The sequence below is a fragment of the Heloderma suspectum genome, chromosome 3 (genome assembly GCF_057233095.1).
Source record: "Heloderma suspectum isolate Gila_16-S chromosome 3, 16-S_ref, whole genome shotgun sequence".
Taxonomy (NCBI): Eukaryota; Metazoa; Chordata; class Lepidosauria; order Squamata; family Helodermatidae; genus Heloderma; species Heloderma suspectum.
Window position 1 is genome coordinate 9,139,391 of NC_139460.1, and position 12,259 is coordinate 9,151,649.

Genomic DNA, 12,259 nt, shown 5'->3' on the forward strand with positions numbered 1-12,259 from the left:
TGGGAGAGCCCACCACCTCCCCAGGTAATTGGTTCCATTGTCGTATTGCTCTAACAGTCAGGAAGTTTCTCCTGATGTTCAGCCGGAACCTGGCTTCCTGTCACTTGAGCCCATTATTCCGTGTCCTGCACTCTGGGATGATCGAGAAGAGATCGTGGCCTTCCTCTCTGTGACAACCTTTCAAGTACTTGAACAGCACTATCCTATCTCCCCTCAGTCTTCTCTTCTCAAGGCTAAACATGCCCAGTTCTTTCAGTCTCTCTTCATAGGGCTTTGTTTCCAGTCCCCTGATCCTCTTCGTTGCCCTTCTCTGAACCCTCTCCAGCTTGTCTGCATCCTTCTTAAAGTGTGGCGCCCAGAACTGGACACAGGACTCCACATGAGGCCTAACCAGTGCTGAGTAGAGGGGAACTAGTACTTCCCGGGATTTGGAAGCTATGCTTCTATTAATGCAGCCCAAAATAGCATTTGCCTTTTTTGCAGCCACATCACATTGTGATCACATCACATCACATTGCAGCCACATCACATCACATTTAATTTTCCTGTCTAAACATCCTATGGTTTAGACTTTTAGACTTTACCACTACAAACTGCAGATAAGCAGCCATAGTTTTGAACACTACTTCCCATAAAATGAACCCTGCATGTAGTTTGCTAGCACATCAGGTAGAAGTCTACCACTAGTAAGGGTGCAGTCCTATGGATGTTTAGACAGGAAAAAGTCCTACAATTCCTAGCATTCCCCAGCCAGCCAGCTGGGAGTTGTAGGAGTTTCTTCTGTCTAAACATCCATAGGACTGCACCCTTACTAAGCTTGTCCTCAGATCTGCTGGTGCTGTTATTATTATCACATTCAATTAATTAATTCCTTGGATCAATCTATCTTCGCAGAAAAGTATGGCAGCTTTCAGGTTACACAGAAGTCTTCAGCAGGCAGATTTGTGGCTGCAGTTCAGTTTTCCAGAACACCTCATTACAGTTCTGGTGAAAAGGCAGCCATTCAGTTGTGCTGGCCACAAAGCTAGTGACTGTGAGGCCAAAAGCCACCACGAGATATCAGAGAAGAAGTCAACCCTTAGGAATTGAAACTCAGTGTCCTCTTTGGGATAATAAAATCTGGACTGATTTTTAAAAGGAACGGCAGCAAGTGAAATGATGTTACCTTGTGACTCCAGTGGAGATACAGCTGTTGACTCTCCAACACCAGACATACTGCTAGGATCTATGAAAACATTGGCAGATGCTTAGTTATACTGCAGCTTAGAGACTTGAGGCCAAAGGCTCGGCTTGGCAGGTTTAAATCAGGGACAAGGAACCTCTGGCCTGTGGGCCAATTTCGTTCTGACCTGTTTCCACATTGCAATTTTCTTTTTAAGGTCCACATGAAAATTGGTGTGCAGAGTAGTCTCTGTATCAAGAAGCAATCTTTCAATGATGAGCGAGCTCTGCAGCCAGTATTCCATTTTTCTTTTCCAATGGGCCACTCTGTGTTCTGTGGCCACTGAACATGTTAAAGGTTTGGGAGGTTTGGAGGGGGTACTTTTCTAACTGTCATTCTACTGTCTTTAGCTACTAAGCATGCAGAGTCTTCATTGGGCTGTTTGGGGAGGGTGTTGCCCCCCCGGGGGGGTTCTTTGTTTGTTTGTTTTGTATTTCTGCAAATCTCAGGGTTCCCCAAGCATACAGATACCTCCTTCTTTTTTCTCAGTGGCCCAGTTTTGGCTATAATCCTGTCAGCACTCGCCAACTGGGTTTGCTATTAGAAGGAGTGATATTTTCTTGCTTGCTTTCCATACTCAGTTTCCTGCTTTTGCTATAGTGGCCAAAGCACCATGACTCCTCATATGCATTTCTGTTCAAGGAGGACAGATGGGGGGGGGGGGCGCTGTAGGACTTGGACGGGGTTCAAATCCCCACTCAGATACTATACTTCCGCACCATTCATTCCAATCTAGTGGGGGTTGGTCCACACCTTGGATAGCTCCTTTAGAGTTCTGACTGCTTCTGACTGAAACCTGGAGCGGATTCACCACCCCACTGACATCAGAGCCACCAGCCTCCACTGTCCTAGCCCTACCTGGAGATGCTGGGGATCAAACCTGGGACCTTCTGCAAGCAAAGCAGGGGCTCTGGCCCACCTCTCCATAGATGGTTTGTTTGTTTGTTTATGTTTATATCTCACCTTTTTACCTCCTTAAGGAACCCAAGGTGGCGTACATAATCCTCCTCCTCCATTTTATCCTCACAACAACAGCCCTGTGAGGTAGGTTGGGCTGAGACTGGCCCAAAGTCACCCAGTGAGCTTCCATGACTGGGTGGGGACTAGAACCTGGATCTCCCGGCTCCCAGTCCAACACTCTCACCACTACACCACACTGGCTCTGTTGACCACTTCTAGAGTTATACAGCATCAACTCATCACCTTAATTTAAACTGCCACCCTCTTTATCACCTCGGCAGGTCTTTCACCAAAAGGAGTTGCACTTACCATTAAGAACAAGAGGTAGGAGAAAAAGAATGAAGCCAAGATCAGGATGACGGTGGACCACCGAAACCAGAAGCCTAGATTTTCATAAGCGTACCTAAAAATGTAACACAACCCAATAATATATAGGAAGAGAACTAATGAGTAGGTAGGAAATATCAGGCACACTTTACTGTTTCCCTTCTTGGTGTAAAGGAGTACAGCCGAACATCACCAACTTAGAGCCACTCTTAATGGCAGACCAAGATTGTAGAATTTTAGACTTTACCACTACAAACTGCAGATAAGCAGCCATAGTTTTGAACACTACTTCCCATAAAATGAACCCTGCATGTAGTTTGCTAGTACATCAGGTAGAAGTCTATGCTAGATTCTTACAGGTAGGGAGGATTTTTTTTTTTACCTGTGTGAGATAGCATTAAAAAGAACCCCATGACTTCACTCATGCGGTCTGAAGCTGTCCAGTCCAGAATTTTCAAATCTCGAAATTCCTTCTAATAGCAAACTCAAGCAGCGAGTGCCAACAGGGGTGGAGCCAAATGAGGAGCCCCTGGGAAAAGAGGGAGGTGCCTGCATGCTCAGAGTAAACCTATGGCTTGTAGAGGTATTTAAAAAAAAACCTAAAGGGGAAACCCCACCCCCCAACATTCAACTATGGATTGGTAGTGACATTCAGACAGGCTAGCATCCTGGTTTTCATGCACTGCTAATGACTGCTGAACTCCTCTCAGCTCATCTTGGAACGGCCTCAGCTCATCCAAGTTGCTTTCCCCAAACTGGGAAATCTCTTGGGTTTCTTCCAAGCAGTGGTGCAGCTACTTAATTTTAGTCCCTGGGCTTAAGGGTCTTATTTGATGAAGGGGGGCTTTAGAAGACCATGCATATTACTTCAGTAGTGAGACACACACAGCTAACATTTCTGTTCTTCCCCTCTGATAAAAACATCAGATTTTAAACTACAGGAATAAAATGGAGTTTGCTTCTGCTGCCCTGATGCTAAACACATGTTTTGGGGAATAATCACCATTTTGTTGTAGAAAAGGGTGATTTTTTAAAAGTAAAAATAATTTTAAAAAATTAGCATCTCTAACCATGTATGTGCTTGGCCAGCCACACCCCAACTATCAAACATGTTGAAGAATGAGAAAGCGTGCTGCAGCTGGACCCATTTGCCACTGCCTCCATCACCAGCTGCTCTCGGGGTGGGGTGGGGAGGGTGTCATCTCGGCTTTTGCTGCGAGGTCTAGGTGCACTACTGCTTCCGAGCCCATTCTGAAATTCAGCTCCCGGCAGAGGCAGCTGCAGCAGCACGGGGTGATGGATTTTAAGTTTGCCATTACGAGAGCCCCTTTTTTGAACTTCAGCAACATCATTACGTACTACTGGGGTGAATAAACCTTCATCTGACACAAGGGCTCCAAGTGGGAGAAGATGGCAGTTGCTGGTGTAATTAAGTGATATCTTAGATCAGGGGTGGGTAAACTTCCCCCCCACCCACAGCCCCCAAGGGCTACGTGCATTGATGGGCAGCAGATCAGAGACAACGTGCTGGAGGTGGGCGTGGCCAGAGCCATCAGTGGGTGGGATTCCACGGAGTACAGTGTGTGAGAGTAGCAAAAAGTGCTCTAGCCCGCCATACTCCGTGGTTCCCGTCTCAATGCCATTATTCCTGAGGAAGAAACCACAGAGAATGGTGGGCTAGAGTGGCAAAAAAAGTCCATTTTAGGACCCCACAGGAAAATGATGGTTCAGTAGGAGAGGTGCGGGGCGGGGATTTGGGGCAGCAGCTAGGGCACTCACAGGCCACAGGAGAGGTCTCCTGAGAGCCATGGGCTGCCCACCCCTGTCCTATATCAACTTGTTCACTGAGGCACCCCTGAGGAAAGCTTGAAACATATTTTAGGGCAGCCTTCCCCAATCTGGTGCCCTCCAGATGTGTTGGATTATGCAGAGCTGGCTGTGGGGTTATGGGAGTTGTAATCCAACACATCTGAAGGACACCAGGTTGGGGAAGGCTGTTCTAAGGCATACATTTGGTTCACACTGGGCCTCCCTTGCAGGGTTGGTACTAGGAGTGAGGGGGGCCATGGTAAAATGCCATTCTCTGTGCCTTCCTTCCATCAGTGACCCTCTTCCCACCCCGGGCCCTGACCTGGGCCCCCTTAACAACAACAACAACATATTTTTACCTCGTAATTTCCTTCCAAGCTCCAGCACTAAGTGCTGCCATCTTGGATTTGCCCCAAGGGCCTGGAAGTTGAACCATTCAAGAGCACTGTGGGGAGGAAAAAATGGCTGTGCCCACTGTGGGGTTTTGTGTGTGTGGGGGGGTGGCAGCTGACCTCTCCCCTCCTGCCACACAATGCTCTGGAATTACTCAACTTTCAGGACATTGGGGGCCATCCCAACATTGTGAGTGGAAGCTGCTTGGTGCCAGAGCCATGGGCAGGGTTGGGGAGGGGGTGGATTTTAAAGGTAAATTTTATTTTTAAAATATTTCTTAAAGGGAACCACATCAGGTTCGAAATATGCTTCATGGTGGTGCTGGGTTTGGTCCCTTCTCACCCTGCACTAACATTGCACCCTAGAATTCACCCAACACAGCCCTGCAACTGTGGATTGCAGGGGAATACAGCAGTGGAGGCTGGTGTCTCCAATGTCAATTGGATGGTGAACCTGCTCCAGGTTTAGTCAGAACTCTAAAGGAGCTATCCAAGGTTGGATAGCTCCTTTAGAGTTCTGACTGGCTCGGACTGAAACCCGGAGTGGATTCACCAGCCCACTGACATCAGAGAAACCAGCCTCCACTGGAATATAGGTAATAATAACAACAGGCAAGCTGTCTTTCAGGAAGGGGAAAGCCTTTACTGCTTTTCCCAGTGAGGAACCCCTGATAAGCTTCTAGGCTTTCTCAGGAGGAGAACCACCATCTTAGGCAGTGGTTCTTCAGCCACTCAAGTCCACTGATGTGGCACTGTGCATGTTTACGGTGATATTATTTCACCCACTCGAAGCAATAACCCTTTTCTTCACAAGCTCTCCTTCCGCAGGTCAAGAAACCAGGATACTTACCCATCTAAGTTATGGTAGTCATTCTTTGCTTCCACCCACATGTACAGAAAGGTGAACCAGAGGCTGAGGGTTAGAACCAGCACTGTAAAAAACGTGCACTCCCCCTGCAAGCAAAAATCGGAGGAAAGGACATTAAGCTTAATCCTCTATATGGACCTCTGCACAGCCTTAGATGCTGCTGAGTGAGGCTTCACTGCGGATTCTGTGATATACTGAATTTATTTTACGGGCCCGTTAACAGAACAGTCTGGGTACCCCTCTGATACTTGCCTGATGTGGTTCTCTCCTACTGGGTATGTCTCTGGTTTTGTTCCATCTCTCTCTTGAGCCCTTGAGATACATTCAATATATCACAGATTCAGCCCTTTACACAGCTAAGTTTGCGGGCGGGGGGGGGGGTACACTGCAGGGCCTCAGCTTTGGCACCAACCCTTTGGAATTCCTTTCCAAGGGAAACTTAGGTCATTCATTTCATTTATTGCAGCAGAGAGGAAACTCCAGCCTGCAGATGTTCCCCATCCAGCCCACAGAGCCTTTGGCTCCCTCCATGGGCACCACCCCCTTCCCAAGCCCTCCCCCCAGGCATCTACCAGGGGCTTGGGAAGGGGGCAGGAATTCCCATTATCTCCAATCACTGATCGGAGATAACAATGGGATTCCCCACCCCAAGCCCTATGTAGGCTTGGGAAGCAAAGGAATCCCCCTGTTATCTTCAATCAATGACTGCAGAGAACAGGGGATTCCTCTTAGGAGTGCATTTGGGAGTGCATGGGGCAAGCTAAAAGCTTTGCCCTTGCCACGCCTTCCCCAGGCAGGGAAGTCTTCAGCTACGGACACCCTTGCTGCAAGCCTGCAACCAATAAGTTAGGTCCAACTTCTGTATCATCTTCCCCTCACCCACCCCAGTTCCATTTCAGTAATTCAATAGTTCAACAACGGGATCTTATATTCTATAGGCAATGATCTGATCTATATATGGTGGCATATTTTTGCAAAATTTTCTAAATGACGCTGCAATTCCAAAGTATGTGCGATAGGTCAGCACGTGTGTCACAGCACCAAGCATTGGTTTCCAATACAAAATAAAGCAGGTTGTATCCAATGCTGAATATAAATAAAGGGTTATACATAATATCAATAATGGGTTATATCCAGTGCTGTCCCTCCATCCACAGAAGACTCCAGTCCAGCAGATTCCATGAGCAGAAGGGGAAGGAGACTATTTTGCTTCCTTCCCACCGCAGCCCCTTGAGTGCCATTCCCCACCTCCAACCCTGCCCCCCCCCCATCTGTTCTAAAGGATTTGGGGACTCCGGAACAGCATGGGAGGTGGCACGGGGGACTGCACAGAAAGGGGGAAGCTGCAAAAATCTCTCCTCTCTCCCATCTATTCATGGAAGCCTCCACAGAATCAAAGCCTTCTGTGAAGGATGGGACAGTATTGATACAACCCAGTTTTTGACTGATAGATAATAAATAGATTCCTTAAATACAACAAGACTGAGCCAAAGAAACAAAAAGCAATAAAAACTACAAGACAACATAATTTTAAGTCACTGTGAAGTCAAATACCACTGTCGCATGGTCCTTACTTCCCTGAGGGCAAGAACCTCTGGGGCATTGCCAGAGTAGCTTGATTTCAGTCAAGGCAACTGAAACCATTGACTGAAATCCAGTTTCCCATTGGTACTTCATATATTTCCTAAGAAATGGGGCAAATCTGACCACTAAGGAACATTAATTTAAAGTCCAGTGTATTGTTTACACTATATTGCACCATATAGATGGGTCTGCTTTGTCTAATGTTTCAGATAACTTGCTTTTCACTCCTTTTAGAACACAGTGCGCTGCTTAATATTTTTACCTATAGAGGAAATTTCTTTAAAATAATATTTCCCATGAGAGCCCTGACAAATTGTGGAACAGAGGAACATACCACACTGGACAATTTTGTCCTCCCTTCTTCTTTCCAGTGTTGCTCCTCCCTGCTTCTCTCTCCTACATCCATCCCCACCCTCACAAAAAACAAGTTGCAAACAAAACTGAGAAGCCCAGGACTGGCAGGTCGAAACAAGGTCTAATATGTTACTTGGCAGACTAGAGTAGCTTAGCTTTGTCAAGCGAAAATGAAATGCCGGTGTTTGATAGATTGAGGGTAAAAATACTGATATTTGAGAAATGATCAATGTGGTTCTTCATTTGCATAGAAAAGCCCCTTTTAGGGCAATGTATCTGGCAGAGGGCATTGATTCAGAGACTGGTCTTGTTCACATGTAATGATAAACCATTGTTACATGCATGAACCTCAGGCTCAGGCCAGTCCCCCTCTCCTCCTCCGGCATGACTGCAAGGAGGTGTTCGGAAGCATTTGTTTTGTTTTCAACTAACCAAAGTTTGTAGTTATCTCTGAACCATGAACTGCCGTTAGTATTAACTATGGCTTATTGGATAAATTCAATCAAACAAGACTGGATCATTCACCATGGGTTTGTTCAGAGAAACCATAGTTAAAATTAACCAAAGTTCCTCCCAGTTTAGACAGATCAGCAAAGCAAATGCTTCCGATTTTCTTCTCACAGTCAAACAGGAGAGCAGAGAGGAAGCGCATGAGCCCAAGGCTATGGTTTAGTGCTGCATGCATACTGGCTCATTAAGTTACTATAATTTAAATAGAAATCCAATACTTCTCACCATAGTGAGGAAGACGATGACCAGGTGATCTCTCTGCTTGCTCAGCCTGCTGTCCAAGTACTCACTGTGGATGGGCAACTTCAAGGCCCCTGCCTGCTCTCCTTTCTTAGGGTTCTTGATCTTTAAACTGGACGTGGACTGGGGAGCCCTTAAAAACCTTCAAAATAGAGGGCTGTCTTCTGACAGCTCTTCAAACAGAGCACTGTCCTCTGTAAAGTAGGACACCTGGCCACCCTTACATATGGCACTCCTACACTGTTTGTTTTATTTACAATATACAAGCGAAGCATAGGCCAAGGAAAACAGCATAGCACACCTAGTAAGGAAGCAGGCCTGCTATGCACATCACATCATACGCACTAGCACATGAAGATCTCTCTGCAGCTCACCGCAAGCTAGCCCTCTTAGCTCTCTGTCTTTCTCCATCTAAAAAATATACCTGTGCTTATTTCACACACACACACCTGCCCCTCGCTTCACCTTTTCAAGCAGATGGCTCTCTCCCAGTTCCAGAGCAATTAGTCAACCCCCTTCCTAGCAATTCATCCCCGTAAAGCAACTTTCCCTAAAGACCCTGCATCATCACCAGGTAGTTTGCCTGACAAACAGTAGAGCCAGGCCAGCATTCTTAACACCTGGGGTATCGAACCTGTTTTAACCCAAGGGCAAAATTCTGTTTTGGAGAAGCTCTTGGCAGCTGCATTCCAGTAGTGGGAGGGGCCAAAGGTGAAAGGGGAGGGGCCAAACAAATTCCAAAACTACCAGCATATTTTAGCTCAAAGCTTTTACTGCCAGTAATTAAGCCTTAGGAAGGCAAAAGGAGAAGGGGACGGCAGAGGATGAGATGGCTAGATAGCATCACCGATGCAATTAATATGAACTTGAGCACACTCCGGGAGAGAGCGCAGGACAGGAAGGCCTGGCGTGCTGTGGTCCATGGGGTCACGAAGAGTCGGACACGGCTTAACGACTGAACAATGACAACAAGAGTCATTTCAACCCTTTAGAATGTGGGAAAACCCACACAAAAGCTGGGAAATCATCAAGCAACTGGTGGTTGGTGGAAAAGGGGTGTGGAAAGGAAAAGGAGGTGTGGTCATCTGGCTGTCCTGGCCCAACACTCATAGACACTTTCAGGTACAACACACTTTTATTGAGAGAGGGGGAGGGGGGAACGACTCTGCAGTGGAAGGAGTTCACTCCTTGTAAGTGAGATAAACTCCTCCCCACATGCTAGACACAGCTAGCTTTTTATTAGGAAATTTGTTACAGCGACTTGCTCATGCGCAGAATACTTGTTCACTAAAATGGATGACTAGTTTAACCACAAGTTCTTAAACCGTTGGCTGGCCTGTCTGGGAGGGTGGCAATGTACAGGCAACTCTCTCTGCGTTACCCGTTTAGAAACTCTTGCTGATTAGGCAAACTACTTCTCAGACTTTGCAAACCTTGTGTTTTTCGGAAGAAAGCGTGGGGGTGGTCATGTACACATTTGAAAATTCCACAGTGAAGATACCCAGGCCTAACCTTCGCTGGGCCTCAGTATGGCTTCACTCTGGTCTACTACGGTTGGCCATAACATGGGGAACCCCAAAGGGCCAGATTTTACTTCCTGGAGGGCCAAATTTGGACACAAGGCCTGTGGTTCTGCACCCCACCTTAATGCCATTTCCCTTAAAATTCATAGATATGTGCTAGAAACTACTTCTTAAAGAAGAAGGGAAATCCGCATTTACCATGCCGCAGCAGCAGTGCCCTGGCTCAACCTTTTTCCGCTGGTACCACTTCCACCGACAGCTGTAGAACCCTACCAGGCAGGCAATGAAGGTATTGTGTTCATACCAGTGGAGTAAATGTTGCTGAGCTTTTGTCCACTTCCCAGACCTGGCTTTCTTGATGGTGACAGGGCCATCATCCATTTGTGGGGCTTCCATCTCATCTTCCTCCTGAAAGGAGAAACTTTAAAAAGTCAAAGATGTTTGCTCAAAAATTTCAGCCTTTGTTTTTTGTTTTTGTTTAAATCAAGTTTCTAGCCCTTATTGTTTTGTTTGCATCTTTGTTTTTGTTTGTTTCTTGGAGGGATTTTATACAGCTTTTGTGGCAAACCTCCAAAATCGTTTCCATAAAAATAAAAAACAACAATCAACAATAAAAAATACTCTCTCTCTCTCTCTCTCTCTCTCTCTCTCTGTATATATGCAGGGAGAGAGCAGTAGCAGCAGCAAAAATAAATAGTGTATAGCTGCAAAGATATGCTTGAAGGTATGTGAGCAAAGCCTGCTGAAATTTCAGAATGCAGGGGGTAGATGAAAGTCGAGCCACTTATTTTACAGCAAATCCATGATCTGGTTGTCTGGAAACTGAAATGCAGGCACGGGGAGTATGAATGTGTTTGGAGCAATAGCTCTGAATGTGTGCATTTAGTCCCTTGCCATGCCATTTTCCTAATCCAAATTGCCTCCCAAGCTACTATTTGGCTTTATGAGGTGGGGCAAATGCAAGTAACCCCCTCCTCCAGCACCTCCACGTCAATCAAATTCAAACCCCACCCCTCCTCTGGCTGCTTTTAAGTAACAATGAAAACATCACAAGATCCTATAGCAGATCTCCAATGTAATATGTAATTTGGCATTGCAAATCTCAGCTTTCTTTTAAAAGAAAAACATCTCAAGTTTCTAGTCCTTTGTAGTGGAAATGATTGTTGTGTTCCAAGGAGTTAGTGATGCACAACAATGCCTAGACATCTGGTTGGGCCTGCTGTTTTAAGAAAGCCAGCTGTGTAGCTTCCTCTTATTTTTCAGCGTTAGCTATCTGTCTAAGATGGTACGACTTGAGAGGCTATTATTTACCTTTAGATAGTCCTTGGCTAGATTTCAAAGTCTACCACTTAGTACGGGTGAGAGTGTCTGGGGTGGTCATGTATGTGTTGTTGTTGTTCAGTCGTTCAGTCGTGTCCGACTCTTCGTGACCCCATGGACCATAGCACACCAGGCCTTCCTGTCCTGCTCTCTCCTGGAGCGTGCTCAAGTTCATATTCATTGCATCGGTGATGCTATCTAGCCATCTCATCCTCTGCCGTCCCCTTCTCCTTTTGCCTTCAGTCTTTCCCAGCATCAGGGTCTTTTACACATGTATGTGTAAACATTCTCAAAGTCATTAGAGTATGGGCAGAATATAGGTAAGATGAATAAGAGCATAATAATATGTATGAGTCCTTGAGATACTCCCAGAGGGGACCTCCACACAAGCTGAGTTCCAGAAAGATGCTGTGTATCTTTGTAATATAATAAATAAATGTAATAAATAGATATCAGGCCATTGTTAGAGTCCGTCCGTTGCCACTCTGGGCTTCTTCACACAGCATTTATCCTGCTATTTAGATTGCTCATTCATGGACATTTGCAGGTCCTTTTCATGACATCGTCAACCTCCAGGGCACATCCAGAGGTATTTCGTGGTTATTCCATCTCAAAAAGATCCAGAAATAATGCACTGTCTTATTTAAGTCGGAGTGTTAACTATTAAAACAGCCACTAGATGGCGCAGTTTCATTGACCTCTGTGAAATCTGTGAAATCATTAAAAACGTCCACTGTCATCAATCACATGGTGAGCCCACTGTAAACGTGGAAATGCTCCACAATGGCAGGGCTGTGGGTTTTTTCTTTAGTGTAAAGGCAGCCTCTGAGAGGGTTCCCAGCAGCTATAGAGACATCAGCCTTCTAATCTTGCTCTATAGTTTCTTGCTGCAATCATTGCTGTGTAGTTTTGATCCTTTGTTCTGTGAGTTTGTTCTGGCTTAATAAAATCTTTAGCCTTCACCCATTGGTGTGTTCATTGTTTCTGAATCCTAAAAAGAATTAATGCCTCTTGACAACACACCCTTATGAATGCCAAGATATGCTTGAAAGCATGTGTGGGCCATGCCTGCTGAAACCTCAGAAGCCAGAAGGATGTCTGAAGTAGTTTTCTCATGGTTGTCGCGGGGCGGGTGTTCCAGAATAGCCCT

At 45.9% G+C, this 12,259-nt stretch overlaps 1 protein-coding gene across 2 annotated transcripts in view; it reads right to left on the bottom strand.

Annotated features, from left to right (window-relative positions):
• GDPD4 (glycerophosphodiester phosphodiesterase domain containing 4) overlaps positions 1-10,194 on the bottom strand; it is a 41,641-nt gene extending 31,447 nt beyond the window's left edge. The window contains exons 1-4 of one of the 2 annotated variants that reach the window (XM_084842466.1): positions 9,988-10,194; positions 5,561-5,664; positions 2,492-2,585; positions 1,166-1,225 (exon numbers count right to left, since the gene is read on the bottom strand). In XM_084842466.1, the coding sequence (XP_084698592.1) occupies positions 1,166-1,225; positions 2,492-2,585; positions 5,561-5,664; positions 9,988-10,185 (456 nt within the window). In that variant the 5' untranslated portion in view covers positions 10,186-10,194. The remainder of the gene's footprint in view (positions 1-1,165; positions 1,226-2,491; positions 2,586-5,560; positions 5,665-9,987) is intronic. The other variant, XM_084842465.1, reaches the window with a different exon arrangement.
• Positions 10,195-12,259: the final 2,065 nt, after the last annotated feature.